This window comes from Spermophilus citellus (genome assembly GCF_964194105.1).
Source record: "Spermophilus citellus genome assembly, chromosome: 15".
NCBI lineage: Eukaryota > Metazoa > Chordata > Mammalia > Rodentia > Sciuridae > Spermophilus > Spermophilus citellus.
Genome location: NC_138195.1, coordinates 82970614 through 82990651, shown reverse-complemented (window position 1 = coordinate 82990651; position 20038 = coordinate 82970614). Strand labels below are relative to the sequence as shown.

The following is a 20038-nucleotide window of genomic DNA, read 5'->3' as shown; positions in this document are numbered from 1 at the left end:
AACTTATTAAATGGTGTTTCTAATTTTGAAAACACACATATTGCTTCACATTGTGTCCTCATATATTTCACACATTATTCTAAAAGATATTTTGATAATGAGCTATAACATTTTTAAAGTTCTTGGTAATAACAACTTCTGGATAATCAATCCAACATAGATATTTCAGATTAACGACTATGTTTCACATTACAGCAATTCTGCCTATATTTCCCAACTATCTACGGTAAAGACAAGTCATTTAAAATGAAATATTACTCCCTAACTCATCATGATAAGAATCATATAAGAAGAGAAGAGAAACAAAAATAAAGCAGCTGATAAAACATTTAAAGTAACTATTACTCAGTAAATGAACCAGACAGGCAGTTGAAAATGAAAGATAAATTACTATATTATGAAAATTTATAGCAGCACACCATAAATCACTGTAACATTTCATTAGCCATTTCTGATAAGTAAATGATCATTTGACCCAACATATCTCTTTCAAGTGCATGGATCTGTTGATCTTTATTTGCCAAGGAAGGGTTATCTTAAGTTTATACAACTGCAATGACTCGGGATATAATTCATTTTATACAAAGATATGCCTAATGGAATGTCACCTTGCAGAAGTTTCCACTTTGAAATTCTGCTAAAAGCTTGGCTTTCTGGTAAAACAAAACATTCTACACTTACATAGTTTACTATTCGGCAAACTATCAAGTCTAAGTTCATCACAGATTCAAAATAATTATTAGCCAAATTTTTATGATTTATAATAGGCAAGAAAAAATAGCTACTGACAAAAAAAATCCTGAGATATGCAACTTCTAAAATGACATATTTCAAGATTATATGATAGCAACTAAAAATAATGTTTTAAACCAAGAAAAGATAATAAAGCTTTAATGCTAAATACTTTCCAAAACTCTGAAAATGTGGTTCTTGCAGATAATAAGGTCTTCCTAAGTAGCAGGTATTTAATAATTTTTACATGTTTCTTGTAATTACCCCTCATTTTTTTGTAGTTATAGACAGGAAACTCCTAACAAGAATATAAACAGATCTTAATTTATGTTGTAAATTCCATATGCTTAAAAATAAAACTTAAATACCTCAGGGGCTGGGGATATAACTCAGAGGTAGAGTTTTTGCCTGGGTTCAATCTTCAGTACCACTTAAAACAAACAAGTACAGGGCTAGGGATGTGGCGCAGTGGTAGAGTGCTTGCCTAGCATGCACAAGACCGGGTTCAATCCTTACCATTACAAAAATAAAACAAAAAAACAATAGAATCTTTTAGTTTAGGGATGGGGACTTGGCTCAGTGGTAGAGAGCTTGCTAAGCATATGCAAAACCCTGGGTTCAACTCCCAGTACAACAACAATAAAAAAAGAAAAACCTGTCACATATTTCCAAAATAGTTTTAAAAATCAATAGATCCTCCCTATGTCACCACATTCATTTTTCCTCCAGCCATTAAGCTCATACCTCTCAAAGTGTAAAAAAAAAAAAAAAAAAAGAGGAATTTTCTCAGACTGCCTTACAAACATCCTCAAGTACTGGCCTACTCCAACTCCTACAAAACTTAGCTAAACCATTTCATACAAGCTCTCCTTAAGTACACATTACTGGCTAGCTGTCCACCCTCTATCATCTCCTACCACCCTGTGCACATCTATCATTGCAATTATCAATTTAGTATAATTGTGTTTGTTTCCCTCTACACTAAAATCCCCCTACACTAAAATCATTTGAAAGCAATGATTGTCTTTTTATTTCCACATTCTCTGCAAGCAGTAGATTGCCAAGTACACTTAGGGTGATTAATAAATGTGTACTAAATAAATAAGTACCAGTACATTCCTTCAGAAAACATAACTATATTTCACAAAACAAAGTTTTATGAATCAACTGGTAATACAAATTTAATTAGTATAGTTTTTTTATCCTATTAGTCCCAGGCATAAACAAAACCTGTCATGAGGCCAACAAATTTCATATTATCAGATGAACTTCAAAATACTTGGCTATTTATAAAAGCTAAAAAATATAATTAATATATTAAATTAATGAGGCAGAGAGCTTTGGACTTAAAGATTACAATTATCCGCAGGCGTGGTAGACACGTCACACCAATTGGAGGAGGGGCAGAGGAGAGCCGCCGCCCGCGCCTGGGACAGGCCCAGAGGCCCGCCAGCGTGGTAGCCATGTCACCCCAATTGGAGTAGGGGCAGAGCAGAGCCGCTGCCCGCACCCTGAACAGGCCCAGTGGCCCGCAAGCGTGGTAGTTACGTCACACCAATTGGAGTAATGATAGAGCAGAGCCGCCGCCCACGCCCGGAACAGGCCCAGCGACCCGCCGGAGTGGTAGACACGTCACACCAATTGGAGTAGGGGCAGAGCAGAGCCGCCTCCCGTGCCCGGAACAGGCCCAGCGACCCCCCGGCGTGGTAGACACGTCACCCCAATTGGTGTAAGGGCAGAGCAGAGCTGCCGCCCGCGCCTGCAAGGTAGGCAGACCTGCGACCGACCAGGAGAACAGCCCCAGGGGTCCGCGGGCGTGGTAGACACGTCACACCAACTGGAGGAGGAGCACAGCCGCTGCCCGCCCTGCAACGGAGACTTTTCAAGAGTAATATAAATATATAGGGGGAAAATTTCAAAAACACAACAGTTTCACCAAGCAGAAAGAAACGCGAGCAGTATGAAACGACAAGGAAAGAAAGGACCACAAGCAATGCAGGTCAACTCAACTTTAGAAGAGGTAATAGCTGCAGCAGATGGAATGTCAGATAAAGAATTCAGGATATACATGCTTCAGATGATCTGGAGTCTCAAGGAAGACATTAGACAGCAAAATCAGTCAATGAAAGATGACTTCGACAATGAATTACATAAACAAATCCAAGAAGCAAAAGATCAAATATACAGGGAGATAGAGGTAATAAAAAACAAACAGAAATCCTAGAAATGCAGGAAGCAATAAACCAACTTAAAAACTCAATTGAGAATACTACTAGCAGAGTAGAACACTTAGAAGATAGAACATCAGACAATGAAGACAAAGTATTTCAACTTGAAAAGAACATAGACAGCTCAGCAAGACTGTTAAGGAACCATGAGCAGAACATTCAAGAAATATGGGACAATATAAAGAGACCAAACTTAAGAGTCATTGGGATACAGGAAGGTATAGAGGTCCAAACCAAAGGAATGAGCAATCTATTCAATGAAATAATACGAGAAAACGTCCCAGACTTGAAGAATGAGACAGAATCCCAAATCCTAGAAGCCTACAAGACACCGAATGTGCAAAATCATAAGAGATCCACACCTAGACACATTATAATGAAGATGCCCAGCATACAGAATAAGGAGAGAATTTTAAAAGCTACAAGAGAAAGGAAGCAGATTACATTTAGGGGTAAACCAATCAGGATAACAGCTGATCTTTCAACACAGAATCTGAAAGAATAACATATTTCAAACTCTGAAAGAAAATGGGTTCCAACCAAGAATCGTGTATCCAGCGAAATTAAGCGTCAGGATGGAAGATGAAATTAAAACCTTCCACGATAAACAAAAGTTAAAAGAATTTGCAGCTAGAAAACCATCTCTTCAAAACATCCTTGGCAAAACATTTCAGAAAGAGGAAATGGAAAACAACAATGAAAACCAACAGTGGGAGGTAGGACAGTAAAGGGGGGAAATAATCAAAGAGGAAAACAAACCATGTTTAGTAACATAAATAAACAAATATGGCTGGAAGAACAAACCATATCTCAATAATAACCCTAAATGTTAATGGCTTAAACTCACCAATTAAGAGACACAGGCTAGTAGAATGGATCACAAAACAAGACCCAACAATATGCTGCCTACAGGAGATGCATTTGATAGGAAAAGATATACATAGACTGAAGGTGAAAGATTGGGAAAAATCATATCACTCATATGGACTTCGGAAACAAGCAAGAGTGTCCATACTCATATCAAATAAAATAGATTTCAAGCCAAAGTTAATCAAAAGGGATAAAGAGGGACACTACATACTGCTCAAGGGAACCATACACCAACAAGACATAACAATCATAAATATATATGCCCCAAACAACAGTGCAGCCATGTTCATCAAGCAAACTCTTCTCAAGTTCAAGAGTCTAATAGACCACCATACAATAATCATGGGAGACTTCAACACACCTCTCTCACCACTGGACAGATCTTCCAAACAAAAGTTGAATAAAAAAACTATAGAACTCAATAACACAATTAATAACCTAGACTTAATTGACATATATAGAATATACTACCCAACATCAAGCAGTTACACTTTTTTCTCAGCAGCACATGGATCCTTCTCAAAAATAGATCATATATTATGTCACAGGGCAACTCTTAGACAATATAAAGGAGTAGAGATAATACCATGCATCTTATCTGATCATAATGGAATGAAACTGAAAATGAACGATAAAAGAAGGAAGGAAAAATCATGCATCACTTGGAGAATGAACAATAGGTTACTGAATGATCAATGGGTTATAGAAGATATCAAGGAGGAAATTAAAAAATTCTTAGAGATAAATGAAAACACAGACACAACATATCGGAATCTATGGGACACACTGAAAGCAGTTCTAAGAGGAAAATTCATTGCTTGGAGTTCATTCCTTAAAAAAAGAAAAAACCAACAAATAAATGATCTCATACTTCATCTCAAAATCCTAGAAAAAGAAGAGCAAAACAACAGCAAAAGAAGTAGGAGGCAAGAAATAATTAAAATCAGAGCTGAAATTAATGAAATCGAAACAAAAGAAACAATTGAAAAAATTGACAAAACTAAAAGTTGGTTCTTTAAAAAAATAAACAAAATTGACAGACCCTTAGCCATGCTAACAAAGAGAAGAAGAGAGAGAACTCAAATTACTAGCATACGGGATGAAAAAGGCAACATCACAACAGACACTTCAGAAATACAGAAGATAATCAGAAATTATTTTGAATCCTTATACTCCAATAAAATAGAAGATAGTGAAGGCATCGATAAATTTCTTAGGTCATATGATCTGCCCAGATTGAGTCAGGAGGATATAGACAACCTAAACAGACCAATATCAATTGAAGAAATAGAAGAAACCATCAAAAGACTACCAACTAAGAAAAGCCCAGGACCGGATGGGTATACAGCAGAGTTTTACAAAACCTTTAAAGAGGAATTAATACCAATACTTTTCAAGCTATTTCAGGAAATAGAAAAAGAGGGAGAACTTCCAAATTCATTCTACGAGGCCAACATCACCCTGATTCCTAAACCAGACAAAGACACTTCAAAGAAAGAAAACTACAGACCAATATCTCTAATGAACCTAGATGCAAAAATCCTCAATAAAATTCTGGCGAATCGGATTCAAAAACATATCAAAAAAATTGTGCATCATGATCAAGTAGGATTCATCCCTGGGATGCAAGGCTGGTTCAATATACGGAAATCAATAAATGTTATTCACCACATCAATAGACTTAAAATTAAGAACCATATGATCATCTCGATAGATGCAGAAAAAGCATTCGACAAAGTACAGCATCCCTTTATGTTCAAAACTCTAGAAAAACTAGGGATAACAGGAACATACCTCAACATTGTAAAAGCAATCTATGGTAAGCCTCAGGCTAGTATCATTCTGAATGGAGAAAAATTGAAGGCATTCCCTCTAAAATCTGGAACAAGACAGGGATGCCCTCTCTCACCACTTCTGTTCAACATAGTTCTTGAAACACTGGCCAGAGCAATTAGACGAAAGAAATTAAAGGCATAAAAATAGGAAAAGAAGAACTTAAATTATCACTATTTGCAGATGACATAATTCTATACCTAGCAGACCCAAAAGGGTCTACAAAGAAACTATTAGAGCTAATAAATGAATTTAGCAAAGTGGCAGGATATAAAATCAACATGCATAAATCAAAGGCATTCCTGTATATCAGCGACAAATCCTCTGAAATGGAAATGAGGAAAAACACTCCATTCACAATATCCTCAAAAAAAATAAAATACTTGGGAATCAACCTAACAAAAGAGGTGAAAGACTTATACAATGAAAACTACAGAACCCTAAAGAGAGAAATAGAAGAAGATCTTAGAAGATGGGAAAATATACCCTGTTCATGGATAGGCAGAACTAACATCATCAAAATGGCGATATTACCAAAAGTTCTCTATAGGTTTAATGCAATGCCAATCAAAATCCCAATGGCATTTCTTGTAGAAATAGATAAAGCAATCATGAAATTCATATGGAAAAACAAAAGACCCAGAATAGCAAAAACAATGCTAAGCAGGAAGTGTGAATAAGGCAGTATAGCAATACCAGACTTCAAACTATACTACAGAGCAATAGTAACAAAAACAGCATGGTACTGGTACCAAAACAGGCGGGTGGACCAATGGTACAGAATAGAGGACACAGAAACCAATCCACAAAACTACAACTATCTTATATTTGATAAAGGGGCTAAAAGCATGCAATGGAGGAAGGATAGCATCTTCAACAAATGGTGCTGGGAAAACTGGAAATCCATTTGCATCAAAATGAAACTGAATCCCTTTCTCTCGCCATGCACAAAAGTTAACTCAAAATGGATCAAGGAGCTCGATATTAAACCAGAGACACGGCGTCTGATAGAAGAAAAAGTCGGCTATGATCTACATACTGTGGGGTCGGGCCCCAAATTCCTCAGTAGGACACCCATAACACAAGAGTTAATAACTAGAATCAACAAATGGGACTTATTCAAACTAAAAAGTTTTTTCTCAGCAAAAGAAACAATAAGAGAGGTAAATAGGGAGCCTACGTCCTGGGAACAAATCTTTACTCCTCACACTTCAGATAGAGCCCTAATATCCAGAGTATACAAAGAACTCAAAAAATTAGACAATAAGATAACAAATAACCCAATCAACAGATGGGCCAAGGACCTGAACAGACAATTCTCAGAGGAGGACATACTATCAATAAACAAGCACATGAAAAAATGCTCAGCATTGCTAGCAGTCAGAGAAATGCAAATCAAAACCACCATAAGATACCATCTCACTCCAGTAAGATTGGCAGCCATTAGGAAGTCAAACAACAACAAGTGCTGGCAAGGATGTGGGGAAAAGGGTACACTTGCTCATTGTTGGTGGGACTGCAAATTGGTGCAGCCAATTTGGAAAGCAGTATGGAGATTTCTTGGAAAGCTGGGAATGGAACCAACATTTGACCCAGCTATTCCCCTTCTTGGTCTATTCCCTAAAGACCTAAAAAGAGCATGCTACAGGGACACTGCTACATCGATGTTCATAGCAGCACAATTCACAATAGCAAGACTGTGGAACCAACCTAGACGCCCTTCAATAGATGAATGGATAAAAAAATGTGGCATCTATACACAATGGAGTATTACTCTGCATTAAAAAATGACAAAATCATAGAATTTGGAGGGAAATGGATGGCATTAGAGCAGATTATGCTAAGTGAAGCCAGCCAATCCCTAAAAAACAAATGCCAAATGTCTTCTTTGATATAAGGAGAGTAACTAAGAACAGAGTAGGGACAAAGAGCATGAGAAGAAGATTAACATTAAACAGGGATGAGAGGTGGGAGGGAAAGCGAGAGGGAAGGGAAATTGCATGGAAATGGAAGGAGACCCTCATGGTTATACAAAATTACATACAATAGGAAGTGAGGGGAAAGGGAAAAATAATACAAGGGGGAGAAATGAATTACAGTAGAGGGGGTAGAGAGAGAAGAGGGGAGGGGAGGGGAAGGGAGGGGGGATAGTAGAGGATAGGAAAGGCAGCAGAATACAACAGACACTAGTATGGCAATATGTAAATCAATGGAAGTGTAACTGATGTGATTCTGCAATCTGTATACGGGGTAAAAATGGGAGTTCATAACCCACTTGAATCAAAATGTGAAATATGATATGTCAAGAACTATGTAATGTTTTGAACAACCAACAATAAAAAAAAAGATTACAATTAACATTAGAAACTATATTATCCATTATTGGGGTTTTTTGAGAAATATACATGTTAATACCATCACAAAAATTAGGATAGGCAATGAGAGTGAACTGAATGTCCCTGCAAAAATTTTAGTTATTTATCATAAAAAAATAAAAAACTAGTATAGGGCAAATAATTTTCTCTAATCAATTCCAATATTAACTACCCATCAAATAAGTTAATTTTGTTACCTAATAATTAATCTTCTAAATGATTCTTGGAAAGAGTAGTAATAGCAGTGCTGGGGACAAAGACAGAAAAGTAATATTCCATAAATGGGAATAATAATGATGATCATAGTAAATACTCAAAAATAAAATGTATGGGGCTGGGGATGTGGCTCAAGTGGTAGCGCGCTTGCCTGGAATGCATGCGGCCCGGGTTCGATCCTCAGCACCACATACCAACAAAGATGTTGTGTCCGCCGAGAACTAAAAAATAAATATTAAAAATTCTCTCTCTCTCTCTCTCTCTCTCTCTCTCTCTCTCTCTCTCTCTCTCTCTCTCTCTCTCCCTCCTCTCTCACTCTCTCTTTAAAAAAAAAATAAATAAATAAAAAATAAAATGTATCTTTATATGTAATATCTCATTTATTACTTTAATAGTCCAGATAGCTATTTTTATCATCCCAGTTTACAAATGAGTAACACAGAATTAGGGAGGTTAACTTGCTATTAAGTTGCAGAGATACTGTCCACAATATTGCTTAAAATCATCTATACCAACACAGAATTATTTAAGTGTTGCCATAGCAAGTAACTGATAATCTTTATTCTGAAATCTTCAAGCCAAAATCATCTCTGCCCCTCTATACAGAGTGGTATTAAAATTATTAAATTATATGCAAATGTTAAGAGTATGTATTCATATGAAATCACTTCTTGGTATTGCTTGGTAGTGCATTGCTTTACTGTGTAAAACATGAGATAAGAAACTTATTACCAAATATACGTATAGAATCAATCCTCTGCCTGCTATCATTTTAAATCAATTCCACTTGCATTTCTAGAATTTAGTAAGAATGTATTTTAAAAAAACAAGTAGAATTAATCACTTCTAAGAGTTATGGGGTCATGACAGCACAGTTATGGTTACCTGTTGGGTATACTTCTGTATTTCATCCAGAACAAATTCTACTTCTTTGGAAGTTGTTAATGAAGCAAGATTTCCACTAAGATTATAGCAATAAAGTTTTGCATTGTCATAACTTTCTCTACTGGAGTTGATTTTTAGACAAGCATCCCCAATATGACTCCATCCTTCTCCACAAAGATGAGCTAGTCAAAGAAAAAAATTGTCTTATTTTGAGAGCATATATATTTTTTAATTATTTCAGAATTGTAACATAACGTTATATCATTTAAATTATATTTTAAATAAAACATTTTAAGTATCTTAACATAAAATTTGTCTAATAATTTGTTGGAGAATGAAAAAAGAAGACCCTATTTTTTCTTTAATTATTAAACAAGATGAGTTATAGCTCTATAATAACTATTAAATTGTACTGACAGCTTGCTAGATTTTCAATAGTGTATTAGCATTTAATACGTCATTCAATAAACAAAATCACTACTATATTTATGTCCTAAAGTCCAGCTAAGATCACCTTAAGAGAAAATTATCAGAATAAAACAAAAGCAATTTCAAAGTTAATTCTATATGTGGGCTAATTGACCTCCAAATCTAATTTCCAGGGACCAGGTACACTGTTTTAGTATGTTAGGTTCTTTGATTCTTTAGGCATGAGTAGATCATTTCATTCCACTTATGTTTTGTAAAAAAAACTATTAAAAAGCTCTAATTTTTGCTTTCTAGAATCTGTTTTTACAAAGCTCTTCTTGCCTTACTAGAGTTTAAATAACTATTCAGCAATAGTTTATCTACAGTAGTCCAGCTAAGCTTAAAACAGCACATAGTCTCTAAAACACATGTTATAAACCACATATAGTATAAAGTTCTGCTCTAGAGTGTACTAATGAACAATGCAGTGTCTCATGAACACACTGATCTACTTGGTAAGATTTTTATTCTCCATATTACATTAAACACAGCAGTGCCTCTTGCAATTTAGAAAAGGACTAATGTACTCCTGCAACTCTTAGGAACTGTTCTAAAGCAGTAGTTCTGAAATATCTTAGTTTCTAACTCTTTTTTAAAATATATTTTTAGTTGTAGATGGACACAATACCTCTATTTTATTTTTATGTGGTGCTCAGGATCAAACCCAGTGCCTTCCACATGCAAGGAGACCACTCTACTACAGAGCTACAACCTCAGCCCAGTTTTTAACTCTTAAAAATCATTGAGGGCCCCACAGATCTTTCTTAATGGATATTATATAGAGAGATTTTGATCATGTTAACGCTGATAATTTTAAAAATATTCATTAACTTAGAGTAATAATTTTAAATCCCATTACAAGTGTACTCTTCCAGATATCCCTCAATAAATTATAATTATCATCTAATATCTATGGGTATGACCTTGCTTTCTTTCATTTTGAGATCACATGTGCAGCAGTCTTTTGGTTTTAAAGAAGATGGAGTACCAAATCACTTTTCCTTATGAAAATCTTGTTAAGTTGTGGGGATTTTTTCCTACCTTACTGAATCAAAAAAAGATTTAGATTATTTTTGCCTCTTTATTTTTTTTCAATTAAAACAAAAATAACTGATTGACAAATCATACAAAAGAAAACAAATGATGGGCCTTTGAAGCTAAACTAAATTATACTAATAAACCAAATATTTTTATTGGGCTTTTATAATATTGAGTATCAACTCAGCTATGTGGTTAAAAGGAAAGCAGTTAATTTTTTTAGTAAGTTTAGTGAGATAAATTCAAATTGTCTAGCTCATATGAGATTGACGCTAAAAAAAAATGCAGTTCACCAATTTTCATGGAAAAATGCTCTTTTGAGTCCACTTTTGAGAGCACTTACTTACTGAGACAAGCTAAATGGAAACCAGATGAGATATACCCAGTTGTCTGCTTATTAAATACTAATGTAGAAAGGAGAGTTACTGTATATATAAAGTAGAATCCATATACAATGTAATATTTAATTCCTAAGGAATAAGGAGATGGGTACTAACAAAGATAATTTCACTGTTATTTTTTCCAAATTTCTAATGACAACCAAATTACTTTATGATTGAAGCAATCTTCCTTTAAATATATACATTCTTATAGTCAAATTTCATTTTGGTCCAGAATTTTGTCTTTTACAGGAGACTCTGAAGCATTATAAATGATCTACATGTTAAATGTTGTAGCCCAACTGTTAAAGTTCAATATTACTTCCAACTTTTTATTGTTATCTCATATTGATTCACAAATCCTGCCTACCAAACTAATATTCTCTAATTTTCTCAAAATTATAACATATGCACATATTACTATTTAAAAGCTTTAAAGATCAGTAAATAAATAAAATTCAAAATTTGAAGAAATATCCTGCTATAGTTTGGATATGGTTTGAGAATGTATGTCCCCCAAGTGTTCATGAGTTGGAAGTGTGGTCACCAGTATGACATCAGGGGAGGTGTTGGAACCTTTAAGAGGTAGAGCTTCGGAAGAGGTCATTGAGAGGACTGCTCTCAAGAGAAATTAAGGTCGTCCTCCTGGGACCCTAGTTAGTTTTCACAAGACAGTTGTTATTAAGACTTTGGTTCCTCCCCAATTTATGTTTCTCTCTCCTTTTCTTTCTCTCTCTCTTCTCTCATTTCCTTTCTTACCTTGTGACTTCTCCCTCTCCCATGTGTTCTTAACATGATGCCATTTGTCATAATGTAACATATCCCAGGGGAATCTCATCAGAGGCTAAACCTAGGGAGTTGCTGGATCTTGAATTTTCAGACTCCAAAACTCTTTATTTTATATATTACCCAGAATCAGATATTGTTATAATAACAGAAAACAGACAAATAAACATTCTAAAACCTCAATAACATTTTTAAAAGCAAAGAAGTTTTTATTTTATTACATGAATTTGTAAGAAAAATTATCTTTCAGACATGAAATCTGATTAAATTTTCCAATATTTTTTAGAATTATATCAGTTCAGAAATTTTTTTAAATACTTTTTAGTTGTTGATGGACCTTTATTTTATTAATTTATTTATATGCAGTGCTGAGAATAGAACCCAGTGCCTCACACGTGAGGCAAGTGCTATACCACTGAGCCACAACCCCAGCCTCCAGTTCAAAAATTTTTCATGAGGGGAAATAGGCAAAAATTAAACAAAAATAAAACACCCTTTTAATAGTTACAACTTTGCCATTTACAACACATGAGGTTTTGAGCTAGTCACTTTGCCACCATGTGTCGAAATTCATCTGTACAACAAAAAGATGAACCTCATTAAACACTTAAATTACTTTCTTTTTACTTTCTGACATTATCTTTCACATTTAAAAGGAAAAGTACTTAGAATCTAATAAGAATCCTAACTGAAAATAAAATGTAATCCCTTAAAATGAGCTTTGCTCTGGACTCTACAATTTAGATTCTTATAAAAACAAATAATATTTATATAATGTCATAGTTAATAAAACTAGAAATATTCAATGAATTTTTTAAATAAAGGGCACTTTTAAATTATAACAAATATGACAAAATGTTAACATTTGTTAAATCTGGATAATAAGTTTTGAGTACCTACTGTTGTCTGTTATTAAGATATCTTAAAATGAAGAGGTATCTGACAAAGTCCATAGTAATAATAAACACAATAAAATAATAAAAAGAACCAAAAACAATGTATTATTATGAAACTTTTCTTATAGAAACAACAATGTTATTATTCCAATATTATAATTTGATCCTTGCTCATTGCTTTAATTTTAGAAAATATAACATTTACACTAAAAACACTTTACTCTAATGGTAGTCATCTGTAAACTAGACAACTCATTTACCAAATTTTGAAATTTTTACCTGGTAAAGCTTGGCATTCTTGTTGTCGCTGATCCCACTGACAATTCAAATTCAGTGAACAGCTTTTACAGCTAGTAAGTTTGTTACAAATCTGTTCATTTCTCACATGACATTTGGTGTAGTTTCTGACAGACTAGAAAATCAAAAGATAAAGCATGTTGTTTTTCATCATTGCACAAGTGGTGATTCTTAAACATCAGTGTATTTTAAGTCTCCTGGTGAATTTTATAAATACATTTTTCCAACTCTAAATCCAATTCTACTGAATCGGAATTCTCTTACTTACGTCATTCATTTATTACATTAAATTTGGTACTAATTTACCTTTATACATAGTGCACTGCAAGCTAACATAGTAAGTAAGCAAACTGCAACTTACTTATTGAGTACATGCTTGCAATAGATAAATGATCTCAGACAATCACAGGCTGCCAGCTGATCAGACCATGTCCATATAAGGCAATTATATCATCACACCATTCCCAAGTAAGGCAAGCATCCATGTAACCAATTGAGCTATTTCTGTATATTACTATTATTGTCCTGCTATAAATACCAACTGATTTGGGGAGGAGCTCTCCAAACCTCTATTGATTCAGAGTTCTGCCCAATTCATGAATTGTTCTTTGCTCAAACTAGGCTAAATTCCATTTATTTAATTTTTTCTCTTAGCAAGTTTAACTATTGTTGTAGTAATTAGAATGAGTTCTTATTGAAAAAAAAAAAGCTTCCACCTCTCAGAAGATGATATACAATCAATAAACAAGTATATGAAAAAATGTTCATCATTGCTAGCAATTAGAGAAATGCAAATCAAAACTCTTAAGATTTTGGGCTGGGGTTGTGGCTCAGAGGAAGAACACTAGCCTACTATGCATGAGGCACTAGGTTCAATCCTCAGCACCACATAAAAATAAAATAAAGATATTGTGTCTTCCTATAACTAAAAAATAAATATTAAAAAAAAAATCTTAAGATTCATCTCACTCCAGTCAGAATGGCAGCTACCATGAATACAAACAAAATTAAGTGTTGGCTAGGATGTGGAGAAAAAGGAACACTCAGATTCTGCTGGTGGGACTACAAAGTGGTGCAGCCAATATGGAAAGCAGTAAGGAGATTCCTTGGAAAACTGGGAATGGAACCACCATTTGACTCAGCTATCCCTCTCCTCAGTCTGTATCCAAAGGACTTAAAAACAGCATACTACAGGGATACAGCCACATCAAAAAACAGCAGCACAATTCATAATAGTTCAACTGTGGAACCAATCTAGATGCCCTTCAATAGATGAATGGATAAAAAAGTGGCATATATACACAATGGAATATTACTCATCAATAAAAGAGAATAAAATCATGGCATTTGCAGGTAAATGGATGGAGTTAGAGAAGATAATGCTAAGTGAAGTGAGCCAATCCCCCCCAAAAAAATGCCGAATATTTTCTCTAATATAAGGAGGGTGATTCATAGTGGTATAGGGAGGGGGAGGGAAAGGGAGAGGGCATGGGGTTAGAAATGATGGTGGAATGTGATAGACATTATTATCCAAAGTACATGTATGAAGACACAAATTGGTGTGAATATACTTTGTATACAACCAGAGATATGAAAAATCGTGCTCTATGTGTAATAAAAATTGTAATGCATTCTGCTGACATATATAAATTCTAAAATTAATTTTAAAACTTGTGCAAATTGTACAATTTGAAATTGAATCTATGTAATGAAAACTTTTTTAAAAGAGTTTGAAAACAGCTTACAATTAAATAAAATCAATATATAAAGTCATTTCCCTTAATGAAAACATGATACGATTCTGGTCTTAATAAAATATTGTGCAAACCCTTGGAAATAAAGCACAACATGATAAGTAGTAAAAAAAAAAAAGAGAGAGAGAGAGAGAGAGAGATTTATGAAAATCCAATACAATCTGAAAAAAATACTTTCACAATAACTCAAAATAATTTTACTTCCACAATCCTAAATAAAAGTTAATGTGTCTCTTGCATCTACCTGTCATATTTCCTTCATAGAGGTTAAAAAAAGCTTCTAAATTTTTTAATACTACTACATAATATAATCATTTCAACTTGAAGTTAAAGATTAAAGGTCAAGAAAGAAAAAAAGGCCATATAGGAACTTTGATTGTAGTTCCTTATTAAAAACCTAGGTTCAACTACCTCACATGACTTCATTATCTATGACAAAGTCTACCTCCTGGAAAATCAGCTATAAAAAATTTTTACTCAATTCTTCCTGTGATTCCATTTATGATGAAAAAAATACAAAACAATTAATTCTGCACCCTAAGCCTTACAACAATCTTTCCTGTGTATTTGATGCAAATGTTTTCCTTAGACATTCTCACGTAAAAGAGTTAAATATCTTCAATAAATAGGCTAAAAATTAAAATTAAGGAACAACTATCCTACATATAAAATTACAATTTTTATCTTTTTAGGTATTTTAAATGTCACTCACTAAATATTTATTCACAAAGAATCATACTCTCCTTTATAAAATACACAACAGTCACCTCCATTTCATAGGTATTAATTTCTTTAGAGCATATTACGTTTACTGTAATAGATAAAAAAGTACCCATATATAATGTTCAACTTTACTTTCTATAAAATATTCCATTTTATACATATTTATAAATTTCAAGTTACTTTGTGACTTATTCAATCACCACATTTTCATTATGAACATATAAACTTTTTTCTGGATATTTTTCTGATTAATAGATTTTGTTGACATTATTTTACACAATCACTAAAAGTATAGTTTTAAACATCTGCCAGCTAACTGAAAAGAAATAAATCAAGTTTAATTGTTAAGTAATTTATAAAAATGACAGGAGTGTGGCTAAACATGTTGGAATAAGAGAAGAAATAACAGCTTAATGTTGGTCTTCAAAATAATGACAGTAACATCAGAATCCCCATCCAATAATTCTACTGCTCTTCATTAAGAACAATAGAGTCATTTACTGATACTGAACAAGTACAACAGATGAAACTGCATTTCTCTCACAGGAACAATGTACCAATAACAGAAGAAGTCTGACTGTTATTCTGAAACATGGCTACATTTTTGATGTAATGAACCAGACGTGCATTAGTAAACTGACTATGGAGAGTAACCATTACACTCCTAATCCTCTCCTTATATTAAGATGTAAATTTCAAATGTAAATCCAGGAGAAACATACGGATTAGTTGATGTATTAGAAAACAAATTATGCAACTTGTAGAAAATATGGCTAAATAATGAAATAGAATATCAATACACATAATTTTGTCTAAAATTCTATAGACCTTTTGTATCCAGTAGCACTTGGTTTAGCCTAATCACCAGACGTTTTGATAAAACTGGCTAAAAGATTAAATTAAAACATTAAATTCTAAATTATAAGTGCATACTATCTCCTCATGTACACTGTCATCCAATGCATTCCTTGTTAACACATTATTAAAAATAAAATATAAAGCAAAAGCACACATTATAAATAGTATTTGATAGCAATTGTACATAATGTGATTTTTGAGACGTGTATTTTCACCTAGCGTGTTCAACTTACACATACAAATGTCTGCATGCATTGAATGTATACCCCAAAATTCATATGTTGAAGCCTAACCCCTAAAGTGATGGTATCAGGAGGGTAGGACCTTATGTGTGATTTTGGTCAGAAGGGCGAAGTACTCAAATTTAGGATTGGTAACATTATACAGAGCTGAAGGAACAGTAGCTTCCCTTCTGCCATTGGGAGAAAGCATTAAGAAGACAGGAATCAGGTCCTTCTATGAACCAGAAATCAGGTCCTCACCAGATCTGAATCTGTAAGTGCATAGTTTAACTTTCTAGCCTACATAGAGAGCCGTGAGATATAAATTTTTATTATTTAACAGTTATGCAGTTATTCAGAAAGGTTAAAATAAAATCTTCTTGAAATTTTTAATCAATAATGTTTTCTATTTTAATTACATGAAAATTAATTTTAAGTGTAAATTTGACCAGGATACAGATAAAATATTTTGCTAAATATTATTTCTGGGTATGTCTATGAGGATGAGTCCAAATGAGATAACCATTTGAATCCATAGACTTCAGAAAAGCAAAAGGCCTTCCCAAAGATGGATAATCATTCAGTACACCAAGGGCCTGAATACAACAAAAAGGTTAAGAAAAGAATTTCTCTGTTCCCTACTACTGAGCTCAGGCACAGTCTTTTCCTGTCCTTAGCCAGAACTTACACCACTAGAGTTACTGATTCACAGGCCTCCATTCTTTTTGAGAGGGTACCAGGGATTGAACTCAGGGGCACTCAACTACTGAGCCACATCCCCAGCCCTATTTTGTATTTAATTTAGAGACAGGGTCTCACTGAGTGGCTTAGCGCCCCGCTGGTGCTGAGGCTGGCTCTGATCTCAGGGTTCTCCTGCCTCAGCTACCCAAGCCAATGGGATTATAGGTTTGTGCCATACCCAGCTTCACAAGGCTCCATTCTTGTACCAGAATTTACACCACCAATATTCTTGGGCTTTCAGTCTGCAGATGGCAGGCAGATCATGGGACATTTCATAATTTTCATAATTGGCTCATGTGAGCTAATTCCTTATTATAAATATTATGTACATAGTATGTATCTTACTGGCTCTATTTCTCTGAAGAACCCAAGTACAAGTCCTTTATTCCTATGTCTTATTTACCTAGCACCTATTTCCATTAAAATAAATTCCAATTAAATGAATATTATTGAAAATATAAAACTATAATTTAAATTTTCAATGCATAGTTATGTCATATTTATATTAAAACTCAAACAGAACTGAAGCATAGCTTGTTATTAGAGCAACTTATAAAACTAGAAAGTATATACCAACAAAATATGTATGAAAGAAAAAGGGTTCAAACTAATCAGTCAATAACTGCTAATTTTTCTCCTTTTTAAGTTTGAATACTATTTTAGAATAAAATCATAAAATCTAAATATTTTGAAATATTATTGGTTATTGAGGAAAACTTTTAGATGATATAACCATAAGTTTTACTTACTTTCAAATCCTCCTTTTTTTAGTTATAAATTTTTTATTTATTCTAATTTGTTATATATGATGGCAGAATGCATTTCAATTCATAATATACATATATAGCACAATTTTTTATATCTCTGGTTATACACAATGTAGAGTCACACCATTCATGTCTTCATACATGTACTTAGAGTAATGATGTCCATCTCATTCCACCACCTTCCTAAACACATGCCCCCTTCTTTCCCCTCCCTCCCCTTTACCCTGTCTAAAGTTTGTCTATTCCTCCCATGCTCCCCCCAATCTCTATTATAAATCAGCATCCTTATATCAAACAAAACTTTGGTTTTGGGGGATTGGCTTACTTCACTTAGCATTATATTCTCCAACTCCATCCATTTACTTACAAATCCTTTTTTTTAACCTTTTATTTCTATTATCTTGAAAAATATGTGGACCATTTGTTGACTAGTAAAAATTTAGAAATAGTAACACACTAAATACTGTACTTAGTTGGAAATCTATGTACACATTATTTCTTTTTACTTAACCTATAGACTAATAAATAAAGCCTTTTAATCCACTAAATACTACTTTTTTAAAATTTCCCTTTCATTTTTTGATATATTCTTTTAAAATATGATACTTTGATTCTATCCACTTAAAATCTTAAATTTGCTGCTCCTAATTCATTTTCATCTACTATAAATATTAATATTGGAATTTTTTTTAGTAGTCCTTCATTTAAAAAAGAGGTTCAACACTATTGACATTTTGAGCCAGGTAATTATTTGCTGTGGAAGGGGTATTCCATGCATTGTAGAAGGGTTAACAGCATCGCTGGCCCCTACATGCTAGATGCCTGCAGCAGCTCTATAGTTCTGATGACCACAAAGTTCTCCACACATTGCTAAATGTCCCCCATGGGACAAATTGCTTCAAGTTCAGAGCCAATAATCTAAAGACAGAAGAGAAACTACTATCAACATCTCTGGTTATATTTCAACAAAAAGTATATGAACAAAATGTTAGCCTGACATCACTTTTGATACAGGAATCCCATGGAAATGATTTCAACCACCTAAATAATCCTATTTCTATCAGTAAAGAAGATAACATTTAAAGTTAGTCTTTTTTTTAATTTTTAAAAATTTTTCAGTCTTATCCACAAACATAAATGAAAATTACTATATCCAAAACAGAATCTAGACTGAAAAATCTGAGCAAAAAACTCCAGTCTGACTTTATAATGTACCAATAAGTGAATGATTCCCTACATATTTAATGTCTTAATGTGTAAAGTTCTATTTTTGTACTGTACTACCAAATGGTGGGTGAGTGAGGGAGTGATATAATGCAGCAATGTTAAGTACATCACTGTTCACCCATAATACTAACCACACTGCAGTTACTATTGGCTGAAATACATTTCTTGTCATCACACCATTGGCACCCATTCGTATTGGCAGTACAGCTGGCACAATCCGCATATCTGTAACATCTGTCATCAGAAGCAGCTGTAATACAAATGGGAGATAAAAAACATTGGGACAAAAAAAGAAAATTGCCACACTTCTTAATTCATACATTTATAATATCTATTTAAGGATCACTGAGACATTTTTAACCGAAAAAAAAAAAAAACCTACGCTGGCAAAAACAGTTCTCTAGGATGAAGTTAACCTGGTAGCTTATTTGTGTTTACAAGATTTTAAATACCTACTTTCTGCATCTTAACAATTCAATCTATCAGAATCCTCCAGACATTTAAATTTATACATTTTGAAAGATAAAGAACTGAATAAATTATTTTTACTGTCCTTTAAACAAATATATTCAGAGAAATTTAAGTTAATGTAGATTAGCAAAACTTAAAAAATATGTTTGTTGTTGTAGCCTCAAAAATGTATAGAAGCCTTAACCAATTTAAAGCAAACTTAACAATTTTTATCCAGATTATAAGCAAATAGACATAAATAAAATAATGCTGACTGATAATTTTTATAAGCC

The 20038-nt window shown here is 33.6% G+C and overlaps 1 protein-coding gene across 1 annotated transcript in view; it reads right to left on the bottom strand.

The window, feature by feature from the left end:
* The window catches only part of ATRNL1 (attractin like 1), a 716619-nt gene that overhangs the window by 556645 nt on the left and 139936 nt on the right, over positions 1–20038 (bottom strand). Inside the window, exons 13-15 of the mRNA XM_081268108.1 lie at positions 19427–19545; positions 12987–13119; positions 9140–9321 (exon numbers count right to left, since the gene is read on the bottom strand). Coding sequence (XP_081124234.1) covers positions 9140–9321; positions 12987–13119; positions 19427–19545 — 434 coding nt within the window. The remainder of the gene's footprint in view (positions 1–9139; positions 9322–12986; positions 13120–19426; positions 19546–20038) is intronic.